This window comes from Vipera berus (genome assembly GCF_964194415.1).
Source record: "Vipera berus genome assembly, chromosome: 6".
NCBI classification, from domain to species: Eukaryota; Metazoa; Chordata; class Lepidosauria; order Squamata; family Viperidae; genus Vipera; species Vipera berus.
Genome location: NC_138208.1, coordinates 62,006,139 through 62,032,122, shown reverse-complemented (window position 1 = coordinate 62,032,122; position 25,984 = coordinate 62,006,139). Strand labels below are relative to the sequence as shown.

At 39.0% G+C, this 25,984-nt stretch overlaps 1 protein-coding gene across 1 annotated transcript in view; it reads left to right on the top strand.

Moving 5' to 3' along the window:
* The window catches only part of CACNA1I (calcium voltage-gated channel subunit alpha1 I), a gene marked incomplete at both ends in the record, with an annotated part of 359,559 nt that overhangs the window by 306,538 nt on the left and 27,037 nt on the right, over window positions 1–25,984 (top strand). Inside the window, 8 exons of the mRNA XM_081330234.1 lie at window positions 2,897–2,965; window positions 3,967–4,151; window positions 9,000–9,126; window positions 10,982–11,107; window positions 13,907–13,996; window positions 20,343–20,535; window positions 21,434–21,585; window positions 25,229–25,338. Of these exons, the coding sequence (XP_081186360.1) occupies window positions 2,897–2,965; window positions 3,967–4,151; window positions 9,000–9,126; window positions 10,982–11,107; window positions 13,907–13,996; window positions 20,343–20,535; window positions 21,434–21,585; window positions 25,229–25,338 (1,052 nt within the window). The remainder of the gene's footprint in view (window positions 1–2,896; window positions 2,966–3,966; window positions 4,152–8,999; window positions 9,127–10,981; window positions 11,108–13,906; window positions 13,997–20,342; window positions 20,536–21,433; window positions 21,586–25,228; window positions 25,339–25,984) is intronic.

Genomic DNA, 25,984 nt, shown 5'->3' with positions numbered 1-25,984 from the left:
TAACACCAAAAAATGATGTCCTCCTCATCATGGGGGATTGGAATGCTAAAGTAGGAAGCCAAAAGATGAGCAGAATAACAGGCAAATTTGGCCTTGGAGTACAAAATGAAGCAGGGCACAGGCTGATAGAATTTTGTCAAGAGAATACGATGGTCATAGCAAACACTCTTTTCCAACAACCCAAGAGACAGCTCTACACATGGACATCACCAGACGGTCAACACAGAAATCAGATTGACTATGTGCTCTGCAGCCAAAGATGGAGAAGCTCTATACAGTCAGTAAAAACAAGACCAGGAGCTGACTGTGGCTCAGACCATGAGCTTCTCATTGCAAAGTTTAGGCTTAAACTGAAGAAAGTAGGGAAAAGCACTAGGCCACTCAGGTATGAATTAAATCATATCCCTGTTGAATATACAGTAGAGGTGACAAGAACTATGGACAGAGGTTCGCAACATTGTACAACAGGTAGCAACCAAAACCATCCCAAAGAAAAAGAAATGCAAGAAAGCCAAATGGCTATCTGAGGAAGCTTTGCAAATAGCTGAGGAAAGGAGGAAAGCGAAAGGCAAGGGAGAAAAATAAAGATATGCCCAATTGAATGCAGAATTCCAGAGAATAGCTAGAAGAGATAAGAATGCCTTCTTAAATGAACAGTGCAAAGAAATAGAAGAAAACAATAGAATAGGGAGGACCAGAGATCTTTTCAAGAAAATTGGAGAGATGAAGGGAACGTTTCATGCAAAAATGGGCATGATAAAGGACCAAAACGGCAGGGACCTAACAGAGGCAGAAGAGATTAAGAAGAGGTGGCAAAATTACACAGAAGAACTATACAAGAATGAGCTTAACGTCCCTGATAATCACAATGAGGTGGTCACTGACCTCGAGCCAGACATCCTAGAATGTGAAGTGAAGTGGGCCTTAGAAAAACTGAACAACAACAAAGCTAGTGGAGGTGACAGTATCCCAGCTGAGCTATTCAAAATCTTAAAAGACGATGCAGTAAAAGTGCTACACTCAATTTGCCAGCAAATTTGGAAAACTCAACAGTGGCCACAGGATTGGAAAAGATCAGTTTACATTCCAATTCCAAAGAAAGGCAGTGCCAAAGAATGTTCAAACTATCACACCATTGCACTCATTTCACATGCTTGTAAAGTTATGCTTAAAATCCTACAAGCTAGACTCCAGCAGTATGTGGATCGAGAACTACCAGAAGTACAGGCAGGATTTTGAAGAGGCAGAGGAACCAGAGATCAAATTGCCAACATACGCTGGATCATGGAGAAAGCTAGAGAGTTCCAGAAAAACATCTACTTCTGCTTCATTGATTATGCTAAAGCCTTTGATTGTGTGGATCATAACAAAGTGTGGCAAGTTCTTAAAGAGATGGGTGTACCAGACCATCTTATTTGTCTCTTGAGAAACCTATATGTGGGCCAAGAAGCAACAGTGAGAACTGGACACGGAACCACTGATTGGTTCAAATTTGGGAAAGGAGTCCGGCAAGGCTGTATACTGTCGCCCTGCCTATTTAACTTATATGCAGAGCACATCATGAGAAAGGCAGGGCTAGATGAATCAAAAATTGGAATTAAGATTGCCGGAAGAAATATCAACAACCTAAGATATGCAGATGATACCACTCTAATGGCAGAAAGTGAAGAAGAACTAAAGAGCCTCTTGTTGCAGGTGAAGAAGGAGAGTGCAAAAGTTGGGTTGAAACTAAACATTAAGAAAACCAAGATCATGGCATCCAGCCCTCTCAATTCCTGGCAAATAGATAGGGAAGAAATGGAGGTAGTGACAGATTTTATTTTCCTGGGCTCCAGAATCACTGCAGATGGAGACTGTAGCCAAGAAATTAAAAGATGCTTGCTCCTCGGGAGGAAAGCCATGACAAATCTAGACAGCACACTAAAAAGCAGAGACATCACCCTGTCAACAAAAGTGCGTATAGTCAAGGCTATGGTTTTCCCAGTTGCAATGTATGGCAGTGAAAGTTGGACCATAAGAAAGGCTGAGCGCCAAAGAATTGAGGCCTTTGAGCTATGGTGCTGGAGAAGACTTCTGCGAGTCCCTTGGACTGCAAGGCGATCAAACCAGTCAGTCCTAGAGGAGATCAACCCTGACTGCTCTTTAGAAGGCCAGATCCTGAAGCTAAAACTCAAATACTTTGGCCACCTAATGAGAAGGAAGGACTCACTGGAGAAGAGCCTAATGCTGGGAAAGATTGAGGGCAAGAGAAGAAGGGGACGACAGAGAAGGAGGTGGCTGGATGGAGTCACTGAAGCAGTAGGTGTGAGCTTAAATGGACTCCAGAAGATGGTAGAGGACAGGAAGGCCTGGAGGAACATTGTCCATAGGGTCGTGATGGGTCGGACACGACTTCGCAGCTAACAACAACAACAAGGGTTATATGGATATAAATAGTATTCAAGTGGTAGAAAACTGTTCTTGCTTCTATTAATGCTTAATGTCTGCAAGATAGTGACTGGACTCCCAGAAAGACAGATCTGAAGGATGAGGAAGACCCATCTCCTTGTGCATGCCTGCATAGTGTGACAAGGGTATACAGATAATATATTTGTATTTATATTTTTAAAGACATTTGTGTCCCCAAATAAGAAAAAATCTTTAGTTGCTGGTTGATACAAATACATTTCTGCCTAAAAGGAAATTAATTGTATGATTATTCTGGTAGAGAACAAAGCAAATTATTTAAAATACCAGGTTGGGAGATGTTTTTGAAGGAACATACCCAAATACACTATATTTTCAATCATAGCAATTCTTAACCTTAATATAAGCACCATTTCCCAAGCCTGTAGCAATAATTTAAATGGAAAGATACTTATTATATCTATTTTGAGGCTGCCTTTGATTGTTCTAGGAGAGAATCTTCCTCACGGTGTCCAATTACATCTTCACAGCAATATTTGTTGCTGAGATGACACTGAAGGTAAGTTACCCACTGCCAAGTCATTCTTGCTGTGCTGGCTCAACTAATATCTTAAGTGGAAAAGGAGTGCCATTTCCACAACTATTTTCAGTGGATGGGGTCACAGATTTTCTCAGTGCTGTGCAAATTCTGTTGAGAAAGGATTATCTTCATTATGAATTGGCTTTGTTTGCACTCAGAAATAGATTTAGTAACTGTTTAATATCATCATATCATCAAGTTCACTATATGATTCCCAATTAGCTAGAATTAATTTAGAAAGAAGCCCTAGGCAGGGGGAAAGAAGCCAGATCTTTGGATGGAAAGAAGTTAAAAGCTTGCACATTTCAATGATGCTTCCCCCCCCCCAATTATTTATTCTTCTTTGAAAAAGAGAAAACCCATTTCAATCCAAAAATAAAAATGAATAAATCTTTAGCATGGCCTTGGAGCTTCTTTTTTCAACTTCTTCCCACAGACTGAATCTGTAAACATTTCATACCTACTCTTACTTATCTAAAATGAATAATCATCCTTACAAGGATGAAAAGTTGTGTACAATAAGAAGAAGTAGAGGTCACCAGCCTCTTGAAGTTGATTAGTAACTTTATAGAACATATTTCTTGGAGGAACTAGTCAAAACTTCCATGTCTGTGTACACTTTGAGAAGAAGCAACTAAATTTCATTTTTAATGTGTGCCATTGTGCCCACAGGAAAAAAATGACAAGGTTATCTATCTATCTATCTATCTATCTATCTATCTATCTATCTATCTATCTATCTATCTATCTATCTATTCTAATTCCTCTCTTTCTCAAAATTGAAAAGAGATGAACAACATGTTGACACAGTTAGTTATTGTTTTTACGTTCATTCTTTACCCATCCTTATTATTACAATTGATTCTATGTCCTAATGAATCCATCTTTGAAGAATCGGAAGTGTACCTCACTAGAGATGTGACTTAGCTTTATTGATTCATGTTTATTTCTCATGCTCATCCAGTCCTTAATCTTTCTAGGTAGTCTCTCTTGGTCTGTATTTTGGAGAACAGGCCTATCTACGCAGTAGTTGGAATATCTTGGATGGATTTTTGGTGTTTGTATCCATTATTGATATCGTAGTTTCAGTAGCCTCTGCCGGAGGAGCCAAAATCCTGGGAGTGCTAAGAGTCCTCCGACTGCTCCGCACTTTACGCCCCCTGAGGTAAGATCCAAGAAATTAGACCTTGCCTATATAATAACCCTGCTTGGAAAATTTGAAAAAATACATTTTGTTTTGTCTCATATGTATTTAGTAGGGTAAAGCCTCTCTCGAATCATGCTCAGCTGCTAGTGTTTTGATTAGGTGTAAGGATTATGAAAAAAAATCAGTCACTATTTGAAATTAAGGCAATGAAGTTTATTTACTTAATTAATCAATTCAGTAAATAAATTTCATTTCCTTAATTTCAAATAGTGACTGATTTTTTAATTAATTAATTAATTCAATGTGTATGCTGCACATCTCCAGACATTCAGTTGAAATGCACTATAAAACATTAAAGCAATAAATAAAGATCACAAATTTAAAATTCAATTAAAATAAAACTAACCAGGATGGAGAGGGAGGGAACAGAGTGCACACAGGGAGGAAGTGGGGTGTTATTTATTCCAAAATGCCACCTCCAAAATGCTGTATCCCATTGGGGCCCCAGGCTAGGTGGCACAGCCATGTCTTCAAGAAAGCCAAAGGGGAAGGTGCAGATCTCCCCTCGGAGGGTACGATGTTCCAGAGGGCAGGCGTCACAGCAGAAAAGGCTTTTCTTCTGGATCCCACCAGCCAAAAATTCTTTGGCTGATGGGGTCCACAGCATGACTCTTCTGCCAGTGTGGATGGGGTGGACTAATCCCATCAGGATTTAATTTAAGTTTAATCTCTTAAAAGAAAAATACTAGTTATCTCTATCTCCATAAATATTGTCATTTGTAGAACATCCTTTTTCAGTGATTATGAATATATTAATTATTTTTCAGCTTGATTGAGGGGTGAAGATTGCTTGGTAAAAAAAACAATTTCCAAACGAAATTCCATGAAACTTGTGGATTCTCCTTAAAGTTACTTATTTAAAAATATTTGGAATACTATGCAGTATAACGTAGAATTAAGGGGTTTCCAGTTTCCTCTAAGTAGATTGCTTGTATGATTTATTTTAACACCTGGATGTTTTATTATTATGAATAAACTTATTGATTAACGTTTGCCACTTTGTTGGACATTTGCCCAGCAAGATTTGAAATAAAGATAATAATTTAGAAAGTATTGTCATTTTTATTGCTGCCCCCAAATATTAACTTTAGACTTTCCCAAGTTCATATAATTTTTAATCCACAAATTCAATTACAATGTCAGATAGTGAAGGGAAGAGAGGCTACTCTACCTCATGCCCTTAACTAAATCAATTTTTCGTGACATATTACTTGTGTAAATTGTAGCTGTTACTTCTGCATGTATTTAATAAAGAATGGTAATTTTAACAGCTGGTATAAGGAACAGCAGTTTAAAGAATCAAGTATTTTAAAAATATCCACTGCAAACAATAAGATAGGCATTTTGGGGAAGTAAAGAAATAAATTATCTTGAATCCTTCCTTTATAAAAGTGGACTTCAACTTTTCTGCATGATTTCTTTGCCTCTGACAGTATACAGTTGTGATGAAGAATTTGATCCTTTTTAAGATTAGAGCCAACAGGGTTTTTGCATCCAGCTATGCTTTTGACCACATCTCTTACAGTAAATGCATGTTGTGTCTAAGAACTATTATTTCAATATATTAAGCAATTTGCTTCCATTCAACATAAAACAAAGCAATATTTTCACATATGGGGGGGTCTTCCCTGAAAACTTTAAAAATGCATCGATAGAGCATTTTTCTCCAGGACTTTTTTCTATATTTACTTATTTTTTATTTCTTTATTTTCCCCCTCTGAATCTCAGTTATGTTCCTGTTATAGAAGTGTTGGTGTTATATTTGAAAGAAATATTTCTATCCTATTGTGGCATGTTATTTTAAATTGCTGTAAAGAAGAAGCATTTTTAAAAAAATTCTATGTTTTCCACTGTCTTTGATACATCAGTATCCACAACAGGGGTCAATACAGGCAAACTAGTAGATGTGGTATCATGATCCAAGTATCACACATACAAATATGGAGGGGGTTAGGCTTGGATTGCAGTGCTGCCATTCTACCTGTTTTGACCATGGAGACGAAGGTTTGAATTTTGTTCACCTCTGTTAGGAGACTTAAAATACCAATCATTATTCTCATTGTATTCCTAGTGGTCTCTGACCTGGTTGTATTCTTACAGATATTTCATTATTAGACTAGGTAAGATTATCAGTAGATGAGAGAGTGAAATTTTTTGGTTGTTTATTTTCTTGTCCTGATAATCTGGGTTGCACTAATGATGTTACATAGCCTGATAACAAAATGTCTGCAAGTAAATAGCCAAGCTTAGAGAACCAACCATTTAACACACAACTATGGACATTATCTTTTGCCTTCAAAGTAATCAAAATTGATTGTTTTATTATTGATCTATTTATAACCTTCCAACCATGGAGTGACTCAAATAAGTGGCAAAAAGATGAAATGGTGCATCAGTGGACTAATTAATAAATAAATACAACCCAGCACAAAAATAGATAGCTCATGAGAAAAGAAGAGCAATTAAAATGGTATTCCTGCCAAGTTTCAAGCCAGCATCTAAGGCAAAGCATTATACCCATTAAGTGAGCAAGAAGACTTTTTGTAACATACCCAGCAGCAACTATTATTCAGGAAAAGCAAGAAATGCATGGTGAGCTGGTATTCCTACCTTTACAAAGTGGCCAAAATGTTCGCCTACTAAAAGCAATACAGTAGAGAAACTGTATAGCAGGCATGTCAAACTCGCGATGTCACGTGACGTCGCGCGACGTATCGGAACTTTTTCCCATTGCCGAAAATGGGATGGGCACGGTTTCTCTGTGACGCTCCGGCCCGCGGGCCGGCAGTTTGACACCCCTGCTGTATAGCAATGCTTTGAGCCACCAGAAGCAGAAAAACACTATAAGTATTTTATTTTATTTATTTATTTATTCGGTTTATATACCGCCCTATTCCCAAAGGACTCAGGGCGGTTTACAAGGCAAAATTTAAAAACAATCCAATATAAAATTAAAATAAATTAAATTAAGTCTAGCCACAAAAATTAAATCATAATTTAAAAACATTAAACCCCTCAGTCCAGACCAGATAGCTCAAAGAGCCAGGTTTTTAGGTCCCGGCGAAATGAACGAAGGTCGGGGGCAGTCCGGAGTTCCGTTGGCAGTTGATTCCATAGGGCAGGCGTGCCCACAGAGAACGCCCTCCCCCCGTGGATCACCCGTCGGCAATCCTTGACCGGCGGTACCCTGAGGAGGCCCTCCCTGTGGGAGCGCACAGGACGATGGGAAATTGACGCTGGCAGCAGGTGCTCCCTTAGATAATCCGGGCCCATGCCATTTAGGGCTTTATAGGTCATCACCAGCACCTTGAATCTCACCCGGAGGGCAACTGGAAGCCAATGCAGCTCGCGGAGAAGAGGTGTTACATGGGAGTATTGGGAGACTCCCATCACAACTTGCGCGGCTGCATTCTGCACCAGCTGAAGCCTCCGAGTGGTCCTCAGGGGCAGCCCCATGTAGAGAGCATTGCAGTAGTCTAGCCAGGAGGTCATGAGCGCATGGGTGACTGTGCATAGGGCATCTCGGTCCAGATAGGGCCGTAACTGGCGCACCAGGCGAACCTGGGCAAAAGCCCCTCTGGCCACGGCTCCTATATGATCTTCCAAACTGAGCCGTGAATCCAGGAGGACACCCAAGTTGCGGGCCCTATCAATGGGGGGTAACACCTCACCCCCCATAGTTAACGATGGAAAAGATTGGTTAGTCTGAGATGCCGGTATGCACACCCACTCAGTCTTGGCAGGATTGAGACGAAGCCTGTTTCTCCCCATCCAAACCCGGACCGCTTCCAGGCAATGGGACATCACGTCAAGGGCATCACTGGGTTGGTTCGGGGTGGAAAGAAAAAGCTGGGTATCATCAGCATACTGATGATACCCCACCCCGAAACCACGAATGAGCTCACCCAGCGGCTTCATATAGATGTTGAACAAGAGGGGAGAGAGGACCGACCCCTGAGGAACTCCACAAACGAGAGGCCTCGGGGCGGACCTCTGCCCTCCCATCAACACCGACTGTGAGAGGCCCAGGAGGTAGGAGGAGAACCACTGTAAAGTAGTCCGCGAGTTACAACAGCAATTGTGACCAGCAATTCAGTCGCTGAGTGACATGGTCTAAGGCATCATGTCACATGATTGTATTATTTAGGGACAGTCATTCCTGCAGTCCAAGTTGCTATGGTTAAACAATGACATCACATGATGGCAACATCTGACTTCTTGCAGGCTTCTCCATTGATTTTGCTTATGGGAAGCTGTCAAGGAACATCAGAAATCATGATCATATGACTGAGGGATGCTGCAACAGCTGAAACTCCAAGATCCTATTATAATTCCCTGGTATTTATGGTTGTAGCAACTTTGAACTTTGTTGCATGAATGGTCATAACTCAAGGACTACCTGTACTTGGAAAATGGACCAGAAAAAGTTACCCAGAGGTCATATTTCCAGTGGGCATACAAGGCAATGCCATCCATTCCTACTCCTCAAAATTAGTTGCTGGTCAATTTGAACAATAGACAATCTGACTATTCAGCTTAGCCCTTGGAAAAGAATCACTTTTAAAACTAATTTCCTTCATAGATGTTAAATCCCTTAGTTCCTTAGTTACTTTTCTATACTTTTGAGAGAGGTTTATTATCTGATAAGTTGTTTGAAGTTTAACTTTTGGTCTAATTTGTTAAGGGGAGATTTCCCAAACCAACTATCTGGCAGAACTGCAAACCAAACTCTCTTGGTATGATACTTCACATAGGAAGTGAAATATTGGGTTCTAAACTATAGCTCTCACAGTGCTCCTTTCTCAGGGTCATCAGCCGTGCTCCAGGTTTGAAGCTGGTGGTTGAAACTCTCATTTCATCACTCAAGCCTATTGGAAATATTGTCCTCATCTGCTGTGCTTTCTTTATAATCTTTGGAATTCTTGGGGTGCAGGTATAGTACAATTTTACAATTTTAAACACTTCTGAAAAGTATGCTTTGAAATGGCTTTCTAAAGGTGCCCATTAGATATGTTGGGATTCCAACTTTCCCAGTTCTTAGCTTTGGTCTTTCTTGGTCAGGCATAAAAAAAAAATCAATGCAAGGGTCCAATTAAACTGACATTGCTAATCCTGCGTATGCATAGGAATCTTCTCAACCAATGGTTAGCACCTTCTTGGAGTTAGATAAGGATCCACAGAATTAAAAGAGTTCACTTGAGACTACATAGGGATTCTAGGCTGATCTCTCTTTTAACTCCACCCCCAGGTTCTGCCACCACTCCTCATACATTCTTAGGGATAGAATGCATGAATAGAGTTCCATTTCTGGCCTGCCCTTGTTTCCCCAATCTAACATTTATTAATAATCAACATGTCCAACATATGATAATAGTTCAAAGTAGATACATATACAGTATGTCAAAAAGAGGTGCTGCAAGCTTTTCTCTATCTTTGCAGTACCACTATTATATATTTTCTTTGTGCCTTGGATCTCTCATAGTGACTGGAGAATAATGTAGCCTAGAAAAGAAACATAGAAAAAACTCTTGGAAATGAACTGGATCCATCATTTTAATGGCTTTACTTCTTGATCTATTTCCCATGTGCTATAAAGAAGGAACAGATTTCAAACTGACAAAATATTAGGGTCTGGATTTTGAGCCATAATAAGATGTAGTTGGATCATAGGACTCAATGCTGAAATGATATCTGGTCAGAGATGAGATGCCTTAAGTCAACAATTTAGTTTTTTCTTTAAAAAAAACAAAGCATTTTTCTTATTTCTCTGACTCTCCCCCACATTTCAAGCACAAAATCCTCCTACAGCTGTTTAGAGATGAAAGAAATGGTATTCTCTTTATTTTGGTCTTCATCTGTAAGAGTGGGTAATGTTTCTATCTTTATATAAAAATATACTAGAGTCTGTATTGCCTATTTCAAGGGGGAACAACTTCAAAATGTATAAGAAGTGTAGCAAATAGTTTCTCTTCTTAGAACATAGTCTTTATGGATCTTCATAGGGTGGGCATATGCTTCAATTTGGTCTCCTGGCAATGAAAGGTGTACAGCCAATTTGTTTTGTTCTTTTATTTATTTAAATATAAAATATCGTTATTGATTTTTGCTGGGTAAAGATGGGAGCGAGAGGATTCTGTGAAGCAAACTGCTCGCATTCTCAATTTTTTAATCCTCCAAAATCATTGCCAAACCACTGTTCGTGGATCTGAGGCTATTTTTTGGAACTAGGAGTGAAGAATAGAAGTAATTTCCCTTTTAGCGGCCTTCCTTTTCCATCCCCAGCTGTAATATCTCAAACAAATGTAAGAAAAATGACCTGAAACCAGTTGAAGCATATAGATCCAATCTCCCCTTCTTTTTTTACAACTTCATGATCCCTTAATTTAGGATAGAGTTGGGGCGATTGGATGGATCCGAGTATTTACTGTCCGAATGCAGTGGTGGGATTCAGCCGGTTTGCACCACTTTGGCAGAACCGGTAGCTAATTTTTTGTTGCCCAGGCCCAGAGTGCACTTCCCGAAGCAGCATCCACACAGAGAACTGGCTGTTCACATATTTGAATCCCACCACTGGCCAGATGCCCTTCCTGACACAATGCAGAGTTCACAGCAGATATTTTTTCTTTGCACTCTAGGAGAGAAACATCTGTCACTACTTAGGACTGAACTCTCAACCTTCCAAGTGGGAGGCGAGCGTCTTCACCAATAGGTCACCATGCTGCTCATATAGCACCAATCTCTTGTCCTTTTATTCTTGCAATGTCTGACAAAATCCCTTTTTCTTATAGCTTTTCAAAGGAAAATTCTACCATTGCCTGGGTGTTGATATACGAAATATCACAAATAGGTCTGACTGCATGGCTGCCAATTACAAATGGGTGCATCACAAATACAACTTTGATAATCTGGGTCAGGTAAATATAGAATCCTCCAAAGTATATTAGACCTATTTAAGAGTTATTTGTAGCAGGGCTGTACCTTCAAATATTTAGATGCCTTCACAAATTCCTAATCATAGTATTACTTTGCTTAGGTTATCTTCAAATTATTTCTTGTTACATTGGTACAAAATGAGTGTGCTTGCTAGTTAATCAGAATAACAAAGAAGCATTGTTAAATACTTCTCTTTAGTTTCAGCAGAAAACATTTATGTAGGTGTTTATTATGTTAATTTTTATACAATCCTTCAGCCACATTTTCCCTTGCTCAAAATACAATACAATAATCAATACTTCTGTTATTAAAAGAATATAGCAATCCAGTTAAATAAAGAATGAACATACTAGAATCATATTGTACGTAGTGGCCATGTAAATAGGGCTTACCTTTGCCTTAAATCAGGATCAAAAAAGTAGTTCTTGACCTATGACTGTTCATTTAATAATGGTTCAAACTGGAAACAGCCTCAGAAAAAGTCTTTTATGACATGTACTCGCATTTACAACCATTGTACCACTTCCGTGATCATATGATCACAGTCAACCAGCTTGCATTCATGACTGGTTGCAGTCGTGACTTTGTGACTTTTTTTGCCAGTTTATTTTGTTTCTGGCAAAAAACCTTCATTGGGGGAAGCTGGATTTGTTTAACAGCCATGTGATTAGCTTTACAACCAGTGTAAAAATGGTTGCAAAATCAGGACTGATCACATGGTGACTCGACAGGAACGTATCGACTTACAATCATAATTCTCGTCTCCATTATGGTCATAAGTCAAGGGCCACTTGTACAGCATATTTTAAATACCTTTCAAAAGTTTGTCATATTTTTCATGTAGCAGAATCATAAAGCTCTATCATCCATAATTTGTTCTATGCCCAAATCAGACCAAAAATTATTTTAGTATGGTTGTGCTTTTCCCCTTTTGTGTTCCCTGGCCCAATTTTCAAGTGCTATTAGTAATTGATCCTTTGCTGATGGAGAACTTGACAGCTACTTAAACCCATATGTGAAGAAAGATGTCACCCATTCTGTAATATCAAATAGGAGCTTGAAGGTGACAGCCTAACTGCAGGTGAAAAACAAACCCTTTTTTGTTCTTTTGCCTGTTTCCAGGTGATGATAAGAAAGTATCAGGGATGTCTTTAAGAGTAAATGTGTAGTTTTCCTTGCATACAGTAGGGCTTATAGGAATAGGCATCATCTCTGACCTCCATGAAGTGCACTTCCTTTTCAGCATAGGCTCTGAATTGTATAAGCAGAAAAGCTAAAACTTACTGCCAAGCCCAAAATCACATATGGTGACATATGGTGATTCTTCCAAGTTGAGTACTTTTTTGCTTCACACCTATGGACAAAGTCTTTGCAAACTGAACACTCTACTATCTGCATCTACAATATATATTTATTTGGTGAATTTTTAGATAGGGGCTATCTTCACCTTCCTTCTCTCACACATAGTTTCTCAACTAAATTGTTTTTTACTCCTCTGGAATGCACCCCCTCCCTCCTAGGAATTCACTCCTTATTACAATCTATTACATATACTAGTTTATCCACATCTCTCTGATTTGCCATTTAATTTATCTTATATACTCTGTTTAATTATTGATATTACATTACCTTCAGAAACCTGCTGGCAGTTTTCAAATATAAAAAAATCAATCAGGTATGGGGAAAACAGCTAAATGTGAATAACAGGGAAGGACATTGAGAGTTGGTGGTTTAGACAAGATATTAAAAAACACCTTTTTCAGGAAAAGAATTGCTGAGGAATGAACATGGTTGCTCAGGAAAACTGCTGAGTTTTAGGATATAAGGACTTTTAAAAGAATAAACTCTGAGGGTTTTATGTGGGGTGCTTTATATTTCTGATTCCTTTATTTCCCTGTTTGTATGCACAATAAATTACCGTATATACTTGAGTATAAGCCGACTCGAGTACAAGCCGAGACCCCCAATTTCACCCCCAAAAACTGGAAAAAGTTATTGACTCGAGTATAAGCCGATCCGCCGTTCTGCAAGCCTCCGCCGCCGGCGGAGGCTGGATCCGCGCTCTGCAAGCCTCTGCCGCCAGCAGAGGCTCGATCCGCCATTTTGCAAGCCTGAATACACAGGAATACCCTGTGTGGCCGCGGCTCTCGGGGAAGCCCTGGCTGTCCGCTTCCTCGCTCCACGCTGCCATTCGGGGCCCGCGCGTTCCCCGGGCAAATCGCGGCGCCCAGCAGGCGAGGAAACACGCCCGCTCCAGTCACCCCCCCTTCCCTCAGGAGACGCGAAGCAAGTGACCGCCCGGAGCTTACCGAGGACTTGCGCGCGGCCGAGGCTTCGGTGCTTCCAGGATCGCGCGCACCTCTCCCAAGCCGCCGCCGTCCGGAGACCTGCCGAAGTTTGGGGAGGTTTGGGGAGGTGCGCGCGCACCTCCCCAAACCTCCCCAAACTTCGGCAGGTCTCCGGACGGCGGTGGCTTGGGAGAGGTGCGCGCGATCCCGGAAGCACCAAAGCCTCGGCCGCGCACAAGTCCTCGGTAAGTTTTTTTGTTGACTGGAGTATAAGCCGAAGTGGAATTTTTCAGCCCAAAAAGTGGGCTGAAAAATTCGGCTTATACTCAGGTATATACGGTAACCCAGAATTCATTACTACCATTATGTTTTCTTAATAGATGTGCTTTGTGGTGTAGTTGGTGAAGAAACTTTACAGAGTACTGCATTTTTTTATCTTTTAAAAGTGCAAATAAATGGCATAAAACTATGTGACAATCTCATCTATTTCAGGCTTTGATGTCACTCTTTGTTCTGGCTTCCAAAGATGGCTGGGTTAATATTATGTACAATGGACTAGATGCTGTGGCTGTGGATCAACAGGTAGAGAAGTTACCTCATACTTTCATCTTTCATATTGTTTTGAACTGAACTATTAGGCAGACTGAATGACTACCATGCCATGCCATGCCATACCACAATGATTCAGAGAGAGGGAGAAAACACACACATATATGAACTGTATGTATATTATTATGTTGGTCCTTTCCATTCTCTCATTTTGGCATAACTTTTCTAATTTGTTGTGGATACCACTATTATACCAGAAGCAGATTATCTTTCAGGTAACTAACAAAGATAAAATGTCTAACTCTTTTTCCTTATTTGTCTGATAAAAATGTGAGGTGACCATTGTCTTCTTTATCTCCTAGTGGTCTTTCAGTTGTGGCATATGTTTGGGGGCATATGATATGATCTTCTGATTTCTACTCTCTGACAGTGGTTTCCATCCTAAGAAAATTCTCATAGCTGAACAGCTACAACCTAATGCTTTTCCTGTTCAATTTAATAATAGGAGACCACTTTCTAAAACAGATGGTGGCTGCATAGGACTAGACAGTCTTGGTGATATATTACACCCACACTGTGATCTCTGTTTGTTCTCTTCACAAAGCAACATGGTTTTATTTCTGACAGGCCTTTTGAAAGAACTATTTACTAGTCTAGCCTCCAAATAGTTATAAGGATGTTTGTTTACATTTATAAACAAATGCTTATTTACGTAGGGAAATATACAACTATGAAGACACATAATGAATTAGGAAAAACTGCATGTTTGATGAAAGAAAAGTTATTTGGTACATTTGAAGAGTTTCCATTGTTTATTTCTTATTTTGTTAGAGCATGGGTCGGCAATGCGTGGCTCCGGAGCCGCATGCGGCTCTTTCAGCCGTCTCCTGCGGCTCCCAGTCCTCCACCATGTGCAGTCCCAAAAAACAAAAACAAAAAGTTCAACCAATCAATTCAAACTTCTCACGGAAAAAAAAAATCTCGCAAATTGATTAGTTGAACTTTTTTGGTGTGTGGGACTGCCCACAAACATCATTTCTTCTTTGGACTGCACATGGCGGCAGCAAAAGAAGAGACGGAGGACTGCTGGAAAAGTGTGTGGGTCGGTCAGATGGGGTGTGGGTGGGACACGGAAGCTGATTGAACACACAGGTGAGGCAGAGGTGCTGCCTGGGGCCGGAGGCCGGGCAGATTTTCCCCGCCTTGCCAGGCAAACAGAGGCTGATCGAATGTGCATGCAAGGGAGAGGTGCTGCTCAGGGCCGGAGGGGAGGAGGGGCAGATTTCCCCTGCCTTGCCAGGCAAACGGAGGCTGATGGGACACACGCGCTCCTGTTCAATCTGGAAGGAAACGTTGGGACCTACTTTCTTCTATATGATCTGGCTGAGAGTTCAGAAAATACAGTAGTCAGATGTGCAGATGACACATGGATGTAGGAGATAACAAAGGACAGAGGATGTTAACAGGCTGGAACAGTGGGCAGAAACCATCAAAAAGGACAGGGATAAATACTAGGTCCTTAATTTCAGTAGGAAAAATCAAAGGCCACTGGAACTGATCTTGGTGAATCACAAGCTGAACATGAGCTAATAGTGTGTTGCAGTTCCCAAAACAAAGTGTTTAATGATTATATTATTATAATTATACTGTCAGTGTTGATAATATTACTGTTGACATGTCTGATCATTTTGACAGTTATTTCTTTTTTTATACTACCCTGCATGTATTTGTATGTTATATTATAAGCAATTTTAAATGATATGATTGAAGAAGCATAGATGCATTTGTAAGAGATAAATGAAGAATATTATCCCAGGCAACATACATCAACAGGTGGTCCTCATTTAATGGCCACTTGTTCAGCAACTGTTTCAACTTGCAAAGGCACTCAATGAGTGATACCTATGACTGGTCTTTCAATTTATGGCCAACACAGCATCACTATCATCATGTGAGAATGATGTAAGCACTTGGCAATTGGCCCAGATTTCTGACCCTCACAGCATCCCGTGGCTATACTGTATAATTGTGAATTATGTCTTTCCTTACCAGCTTCCCACAAACAAAGTCAATAAGAACTTGGAGGTCACAATCACATGAGGTCATTATGTAATGATCTGCCAGTGATTAACTTAATGACAGTAACCAGGGACTGCCTTTCCTGGGTCACATCTATCTATTCCATCAGGTCTGGCAGAAAGAGCATATAATGGGTCCTATCCACAAAGGAATGTTATCTGTCAGGTTCCAGGATCCAGCCTTTTCTGCCACCTCCTGGATCCTGTCAGATGCTGCCTGCCCTTTGGAACATCTTCCCCCTGAGATGAGATTGACTCTGATTTTGGCCTTCTGGAAGAGCCTAATGATGTGGTCTGGGGATCTGGTGATATTGGTGGAGAACCCACTAAGTGGTGTGTGGTTAGGAAAATAAATTGTGCTTTCCAGCAGATTTTTTTAATAGTTTTAATCATTTTTTATTGTTTGTTGTGTTTTAATGGCTTTTGTGATTATACTTTTTGGTTGTGTTTTGTGTTTGTTTTTGTTTTGTATTTTTAACATTGTAAGCCCCCTGAAATAAGACAAGTGAGATACAAAGGTATGTAAATTTAACTAACAAATGAATAATTACTTTTCCGAGCTACCCAGGTTTGCTACACCAAGTCAACAATATAAAAGTGTAACCAAATTCCTTGTAAAAGAGTTTAGGAATATTCTTCAAAAAGTTCACAGATTTGCAAAACCAATCTGATTTGATTTTAAAAATCTATTTAATATAGGAGGGGTTATAGAATGAGAAAAGTAAATATAGTTAATTGTACTGCAATTGGTCTCTAGTAACAACTTGCAGTTCTTTCAAGTATAGCCCTGTAATTTGTAATTTGTTGAACAAGCCACTTCCTACAGCCCAACATGAGTATCTGCGTGAGAAGATGTGCCTTACCTGAGTCTTCACTTTGCTGACGAAAGAAGCGGATGTCACTGCACGTTTTTTTCAGTTCGTCCAGAAAGTTCATTTCTAAATGTACATCTCTTTCTGCTCTGCACCTGTGTTATTATCTTATCACGTAACCATAGTGAATCTCATATGTCCAGCTATGTTATGGTTTTAGACTGTTTTGTGCGCATGCCTAGAAAAAGTTTCTCACAGTTTCTTCTTTATTTTTCTCTTTTGCCTGATGAGAGAATGTAGTCAGTTTAGGTCTTTGTTTTCTCATTAAAGGTTTTACAATAGAATATGCCTCGGATTTTCTTTTTTTGATATTCACCATGCAAATGAACCACGGTCCATCCTCCTCTGGTCGGAATGTTAATTATTCCGCGACACTCTGAGGGATTAGTTCTTTCAATAATCTGTTCAGTCTTTTGTATTTCTCTTGCTTGGTATGTATTTTCCAATCTGTAAGCTATGTAGCCTTTCTAGTCTGTAGGCCATGCAGTATGAGTTGCTTTAGAGTTGTGATTAACTCTTCTCCTTCAGAGAGGAATATTCAGGGGATATTTATTTTTCTCTGTCTGGAGCTCTCCTGATTGGTGTTGTTTTGTTACCTCTTGTATCTCACTTTTTAGTATAGTTGATTTCTGAAATATTCTCCCTTTGACCTCCTGTGCTATAATCTAATTGTAAAGAATTTCAATATAGTCTGTTCATTTTTCTTTACTATCTCTCCAATGATCTCTTCTATGATTAGCTTGAGTATTCTTATTTTAGTACATTTTCCTCTGATTTTCTTAAAATAATTTTCTTTTGTTGAAATTCTTGATTTACTTAGTTTCTTTCTAGACACTGAAAATTATGTTTAGTATTTTACCACATTTTTGTTGCTTCCATTTTTTATTTTTGACTATCCCAATATTTATTTTGTGCCTTGGAGTCAGCAGTGACTACAAGTTACTGATTGATAAGTCCTTGCAGTTTTCTTGGCAAGATTTGAAGATTATTTTCCCATTGCCTACTTTCTAAGGCTGAGAGACTGTGACTGGCCCAAGGTTATCCCCCAGCTTTATGCCTAAGGCTGGTCTAAAAGTGAGTCTTCCAATTTCTAGTCTGGTGCTGCACTGAACTGGGTCTTCAACAGACTGACTCAATATTCCAAGAGCTTATTCTTTTTCCCTTTGAAAATTGGAAAATTTGGGAATTATTTTCACTACTGTTTCCAAAATATTTCTTGTGTCTTTCCAGAGAGATAAAAATTTGTTCTTAAATTCACTTTAACATAATTTAGCATACTGAATCTGATGTTTATATTGATCCTGTACTCTGAGTGTATGTCCTTCTGATCAATTTTTGCTGGCAGTCTATTCCCTTTCTAACTTCAATCTGTATATTTTATACTGTAAATTCATAATTTGCATCTGGAAAAGCCCTATTGATTGAATTGTAGTTCTCCATCTTACATTTCCTATTGATTTCAGTTGACTTGACTCTAGTATTGTCCATCTGGTAATGTCCATGCATAAAATCTGTGTTTATGTTGTTTGAAGCATGTGTTAGCAGTAAACAAAGAATAATCTCCACAAAATTCAATTTACCTATCTCCTTAATATTGCATTTGCCTGGTCCAATTTTTTCTGTAATTCCAGATTGTTTTTTGTTTCTCTAACTTTGCATTCCAAGGACCTATTAGTAATAGTCTAGTTTTCTTTATGCTGCATTCTCCCCTCACTCCCTGTTTCCCTATCCGCCCATCTTTTATTCTCACTGTTTTCTTTTTGATTGTTTATTCTATTGTTCCATTACTTTGCTACTGTTCTGTTTACACTTCTTTTCTATTTTTTCCTGTTTTTATTGTTATATACTGCCTAGAAGCACATACCTGAGGGTGTCTTCCTTTCCCTCTCTCTGAATAATATATTGTGTAATCATATGACATAAAGTGGTCTATTCATTCATTCCTAAAACATCCTGTTTGGTATATTATCCCCACGATTTCACATTGTCCTTGATTTATGCATCTCACATTCCTTGTTCTATGGAGATCACGTGACTGTGGGACATTGCAACATTATAAATGACAGCCAGTCTCCAATCATCAAACTGATCACATGACCCCGGGGACACTGCATTGATCAACAGTATAAGGAACCATCATAAGTAGGGCCTCATTCAGTGCCATCATAATTTTGAATAGTCACCGAACAAGTGGATGTTAAATGAAGACTACCTGTATGCCTTCATAAAATGGCAAACTACTTTTTCAGTACTGGCATCATCAATGGCCAAATGTCCTTGCAATTTGGTCACATAATCATCTCCATATCACACATATGAAAGTTCAAGCTTTCTCCATCATATTTGGACCGGGACGCCCTACGCACAGTCACTCATGCGCTCGTGACCTCTTGGATAGACTACTGCAATGCTCTCTACATGGGGCTGCCCTTGAATGCCAATCGGAGGCTCCAGCTGGTGCAGAATGCAGCCGCGCAAGTTGTGATGGGGGTCTCCCGATACTCCCATGTAACACCTCTGCTCTGCGAGCTGCATTGGCTTCCAGTTGTCTTCCGAGTGAGATTCAAGGTGCTGGTGATGACCTATAAAGCCCTAAATGGCATGGGTCCGGGTTATTTACGGGAGCACCTCTTGCTGGCGGTAACTTCCCATCGCCCTGTGCGATCCCACAGAGAGGGCCTCCTCAGGGTGCCGTCGGTCAGGGAATGTCGACTGGCGGCTCTCAGGGGGAGAGCATTCTCTGTGGGCGTGCCTGCCCTGTGGAATCAGCTTCCAGTTGAGGTTTGGATGGCTCCCGACCACTCGTTTCGCCACGACCTGAACACTTGGTTGTTTGAACAGGCCGGCCTGGACTGAGGGATTGGATTTTAGAGTTATATTTTAAAAATTTTAAATTTTAGAATGTATTTATTACTTAGGGCTATTGATTTAATCTTATTTTAATTTTACATCTTGTGTGTTGTTAGTGTATTTTGCTCTGTACACCGCCCCGAGTCCTTGGAGAGGGGCGGTATATAAATCTAATTTAAAAAAATATTTAAAAAACATTTTAATGTAAAGTCTCATCATCTGGCACTCAAATTTATATAAATATTTCAGCTATATCTAAATAGCTTTTTAGCAACAATTTCAGAAATGGTTTTCTTCTGGTTAGATTTTGGAGTTCATTCTCCACCACTATAACCAGCAATATATATTTATATCCAACATCTGCAGAATACCACATTGATGGAGGCTTACATCAAATATATCTAATGGCTAACCACAATTTTGTGGAGATTTCAAAGAATCCCATAGAAAGATAACTTTTTTTTATTTTACAGAACACTTGCTTTCAAATAACAATGCTACCACCTTATTATAAATCTTTTTGTAATGTCAACCTTATTAAACTCAGCTGCTTGTTTTACTTTTTTGTTTACATTCCAGCCAGTGACCAACAACAACCCTTGGATGCTACTTTACTTCATTTCTTTCTTACTCATCGTCAGCTTCTTCGTGCTCAACATGTTTGTAGGGGTGGTGGTGGAGAATTTTCACAAGTGTCGGCAACACCAAGAAGCCGAAGAGGCCCGTAGGCGGGAAGAAAAGCGTTTGAGGCGCCTGGAGAAGAAGCGTAGGAGTAAGGAACAACCTAAGTGGTTCTTTTGTTTGTTTGTAGGCCAAGGTTTTGTGAGACAAATTTTATTTCACTATAAACCTGATGTACATGTGTGTATATTAGAACCATACGATGGGAATTTGCTGAGGTGCTGCCAAATGTGTTCCTGAGCTTTTCCTTTCTTCATCTCAAGGAGGGAACTATTTATTTTCTGTTGGGCTCTGAAAGCTGCAGACCTTTTAACAACTTTAATAGACTTTGTTTTAGTGCATTTCCACACTAGGAATTTATTGCGTATCTTAGTTCATCCAATCTTTCTTGTGTCAAGATAAGAGCAATGAGGATGGATTCTCTTCAACAATAGCTGGGTGATACTACACTATGCTATGCTATGAAGACATTCTAAAGCACTAGTAGGAAAATGGCCTAACTCAGCAGTTTTAAGTAAATAAAGCTCCTTACTTTAAAAGGGAAGTATGACCTTAATTAACTCATCCTTACCTCACTAACTCTTCCCTTCCTGTTTATCTTAAAGATTTGTTTGAATGCACCTCATTCCTGTAACAATGTCGCTCCCTTTATTTTCCCCTTCCCTTAGATTTACTCGAGTCTAAATGTTTCATAATTCTCCTCTTTTTCTTCCTTTCTGCTACTTACCTTCCTTTTTGTTTTCTTCCTATCCCTTCCTTTTATTATATTTCTGTAATATTGTTTCCTATTTTCCTTTCCTTAATTATTGTTCCTTTTTTCTTTCATTTCTTTTCCTTTCTTCTTCCCCTTTTCTTTCAATTCTCTCTATATGTGCCTCTCACACACACACACACACACGCACACACAAATACACACACACACACTTGTCCTAATCTGAACCCCCTCTTTTCTACCTTTTTTCTGATTTGCTCTCTCACCTCCATTGAAGAAGCACAGCGCTTGCCGTACTATGCCACCTACTGCCCTGTCCGCCTCCTCATCCATTCAGTCTGCACCAGCCACTACTTGGACATCTTTATCACCTTTATAATTTGCCTCAACGTCGTCACCATGTCATTGGAGCACTACAACCAACCAGTGGTGAGTTCAAGAAACTTTTTTTTATTGCCTCTATGTCCATTTTTTTCTTTATTCTACATTAAAAGAACTCCTGCTTACAAAACAGAAAATCAGAGATCTTGGCAGTTAGTAGGAAATCTTGGCAGTGCTTAGAAAGTTATTCAGCAAAAAAAATTCTTTGTCTCAGATGTGTTACAGAGAAGTACTACCTAGAAAGCAAGCAAGTTCCTTCATAATTGCCAAATATATTTTTTTTCTCCGTTACCCAACTCATTAAATTATCTTGATTACCATTTGCACCTGATCTGGCCTAGCAATGCGGACAAAATTATGTATTTTGTATTTTCAGGTGAATTGAGGTGAGGAAAGCCCCCAATCAAAAATTGGGTCAAAACCTGGCTCTGTAGTCTTATGAGGAGAGCACAGAGTCCTACGCACGCATGGGGCTAACTGGTCCCATGAGATTTCCCTTCCTTTTTAAATTTTTTAAATTATTTTGATTTTAATGTTTAATTTTATTGATATGGTACACTGTCCAGAACCTCTCTCTCTCTCTCTGAGAGATGAGTGGTTAAGAAATATAAAATATAAATAAATACATTTATTTAAATCATATCCTTCCTCCCAACTTTCCCATGAATGAAAAAATTATACTTGGATAATTGCACTTAAAGTTTTGGATGCAGTTTCTTGATCAATTTCTCCCCACTACAACCACAACCAAATGTCTGCATTAGGGAGAAGTAAACAAAAGTGTGTATGTGTGTGTGACAAATATGTACACAAACTTTTATTCAATATTTATATGAATAAATGTAAAACAGTCTAAAGAAATGTATGAATACTTATATAAATATTGCAAGATATCTGTACCATTATAAAAATGATGCAAATTTAATACCAAATACCATTATCTGTTAGCATTGAAATGTTTGCATTGCAGCACATAGGATAAGATATATTTCTTCATTGCTATCTTTTGTCCCACAGAGCTACAAATTCAGGAAAGTACATCATCTAGTGGGGAATTATCTGAGAGATCTTTTATATAGCATCTTTCTAAAACTTCTGTTGACCTTGTAAGAAATCACAGGAGCAAAAGTATATTCCTGGGCCTAGCATTCTTTAGTTTATGCGGCACAGATTATTATCTCCTTCCTTACAAAATCCATCAATTTTTTAACCATGGAAGACAAATGTTTTTACCTTCCTGTCACAGCATTTCTTTACTGGAATGCTTATAAAAAGCTTTAATTATCCAATCCTTTGGGGTGAGCTTCAATAGCTTCATACAAGTTGACTATCTTTGAAAAAAAATCCTCTAAATGCTATAGAGAATGAAGTTCTCTTCAGATAGATTTTCTCTTTGGGAATGCAATATGACTCATTTGCAGCTGAATATGATGAATTCTCATTCATCAATTTTTGTGTAATCTGCATAATAACAGATATAATTTGCACAGAACTGTACCTAATGTGCTAACCATAAGCCTTCCAGATGTGTCACTGAAACATTGGAATTCCTATCCTTCTTTCCTTTTACAACACATAATGATCTGGAAAATGATACTACTTGGCCAAATCTGGCATGAATTCTATTTTGTTTTTCTTTCTATTCTTTCATATTAATGAGAATATCAAAAATGAAGTTGAGACCTCCCTGAGAATTAGTGGATACCATCTTCCTCTTTAATCTCCATTATCCTCTCTTCTATTATACCTAGAAATTATTTAATACTACACACCTTTGACAGAATCTCTGGGAGTAAGACCTATTGAATTTAATGAATAACATTGGGTGAATGGTCACCAAATAATTTACCAATCATTAGAATGCCAGCATAGAAAAGGGTATCTCTTTCATTAGCTGTGATAATTTGAGACTACTGCTTAATACTTTGAAAATCCTTGAACAAATATCTCCTCATAGTTTATTCTTCCACTTAAAGAGAAAAACATACATCAAACTTAAAAGCCATGTACAGTACATAGTAATTTTAACTACAACTCTGCACAAGTATGGTATCGGGGATATGCTACTGTTTTTTGTAAAAAGAATAAAGACCAGCAATCCTTCATGGAAATTTGCCAAAAAGGAACAATGAAGAAATTATTAAAACAAGAAAGATACCCTATGTCAGACAATTCTTGATATGAATAGCTCAGTGTTCAAAGATTTTGGCCACCCTGGGAGACTGACAGGTTGCTGCTGTACCTGTTGCTGATTGTTCTCTATCCATGCTGGGGAGATGAAAAGTGGAATTCTAAACTATTTTTCCAAACTCACCACCATTTAATTATGCACATGTAAAGATTAGCATTAACATGATTCCATGGCAGCAGTCTTTCCCTCCTACAATAACAACTGGAGGAACAGTGGTGAGCCTGGACGCTTTCATGCCGTCATCTTAATTATGCTAGTTCCAACAGCAGTGTATGCACTTTAGGAATGGCATAATTAGGATGACAGCACTGATGAGTTCAGGTGCATTGCTCACAGCTGTGTGTGCAGCATTATTGCTCTCATTGTCATGGCGTCTTTATATCTGGGTGGCTTAACCACCTGAAAACAAATCAGTGGCCCCTCAAGGGCACTAATCTCCCAAGATCTGAAGCCAGGTCTGGTTACTCATCCTCCTAGCATCAGACCTAATGTTGATTGTCTTTTCCTTATCCTCCTTTCAAGCATAAGGTGAGACACTGTAGTGTTATTCTCATGCAACTTGCACAGTACTTTCATCCAACCTTTTCAGTATATTGAGATTGTTAAAAACAGGATAAACTTTTTTCCTGCTCTGAGTTGGCAGAAAGGTGTCATTTGCACAAAGACCAACCAGGCAATGCTGCCCCCAATTCTGTTCCACTGGGGCAAAGAGAAAGTTGGTATTTCTCCTTGTTGTTGTTGTTAGCTGCGAAGTCATGTCCGACCCATCGCGACCCCATGGACAACATTCCTCCAGGCCTTCCTGTCCTCTACCATTTAAGCTCATGCCTACTGCTTTCAGTGACTCCATCCAGCCACCTGATTCTCTGTCGTCCCCTTCTTCTATTACCCTCAATCTTTCCCAGCATTAGGCTCTTCTCCAGTGAGTCCTTCCTTCTCATTAGGTGGCCAAAGTATTTGAGTTTCAACTTCAGGATCTGGCCTTCTAAAGAGCAGTCAAGGTTGATCTCCTCTAGGACTGACCGGTTTGATCACCTTGCAGTCCAAGGGACTCGCAGGAGTCTTCTCCAGCACCATAGTTCAAAGGCCTCAATTCTTTGGCGCTCAGCCTTTCTTATGGTCCAACTTTCACTGCCATACATTGCAACTGGGAAGACCATAGCCTTGACTATACGCACTTTTGTTGACAGGGTGATGTCCCTGCTTTTTAGTGTGCTGTCTAGATTTGCCTTGGCTTTCCTCCCGAGGAGCAAGCGTCTTTTAATTTCTTGGCTACAGTCCCCATCTGCAGTGATCTTGGTATTTATCCTAGAAACTACCAAAGAGAACTATGAATGTGTGGGATCTGTTGCAAACTGAGAATTTAATTGGAATGTAACAAGAAAATTTTTAAAAAAGAGAATGCACTTCCATATTTTCATCTTGTTTCTTTACCAGCTACAGACCATATCGGTCCCAGAGCTTTATGTTAGTAATATTTCCATTTCCTCTTATTCGTAGTCCCTGGAGACTGCTCTTAAGTATTGCAACTACATGTTTACTACAGTCTTTGTTTTGGAAGCAGTTTTGAAGCTTGTGGCCTTTGGACTGAGACGCTTTTTTAAAGACAGGTGAGTTGGAATGAAGAAGATATCTGGGGGAATCAGATGATCAGAAATTATGCATGTATACTTTGATTGTTGCAACTATACATTATTATATTTAAAACTAAGAAACACATTCACAATGTCTCCTTGTAGAGAGTAATAGTGTACCAGGATTTGAAAGTCCCACTAACACCGCTAAGTAGAAATCAGCAGACATTGTTTCAGTATTTCATGGAGATAACTGAAGAGATTTCCATAAATCATTCCTTTTCTTTTTTTCATATTCAGGATTCTGTAATCAAAATTGTTATGTTTTATTGAATAAGTGGTAGAAGAACAATCAGTAATCCATATGATCATGTTTTTACAAAGCATTACTTTAAAATTAAAATATAAACAAGGATAAATACTACTTTGTTCATTAGAATTCACTATTATTTCATTTTATTTGGTCAGTCTTTTTATCTTAATAAATGTTCACAAAGTTTCTGCCCAGGTAAAATACTCAATTTTACAGTAGACTAATCATTGATCTAGTTCAGTATGAAATATCACCATCTATCATTAAAAAACACACCCATAAAGATGAACTTCCTCAAAATATATTGAGCACCAAAATAAAGGATATCAATTAAACTATTTAAGAATATTAAATTAAACTAATAAGCAT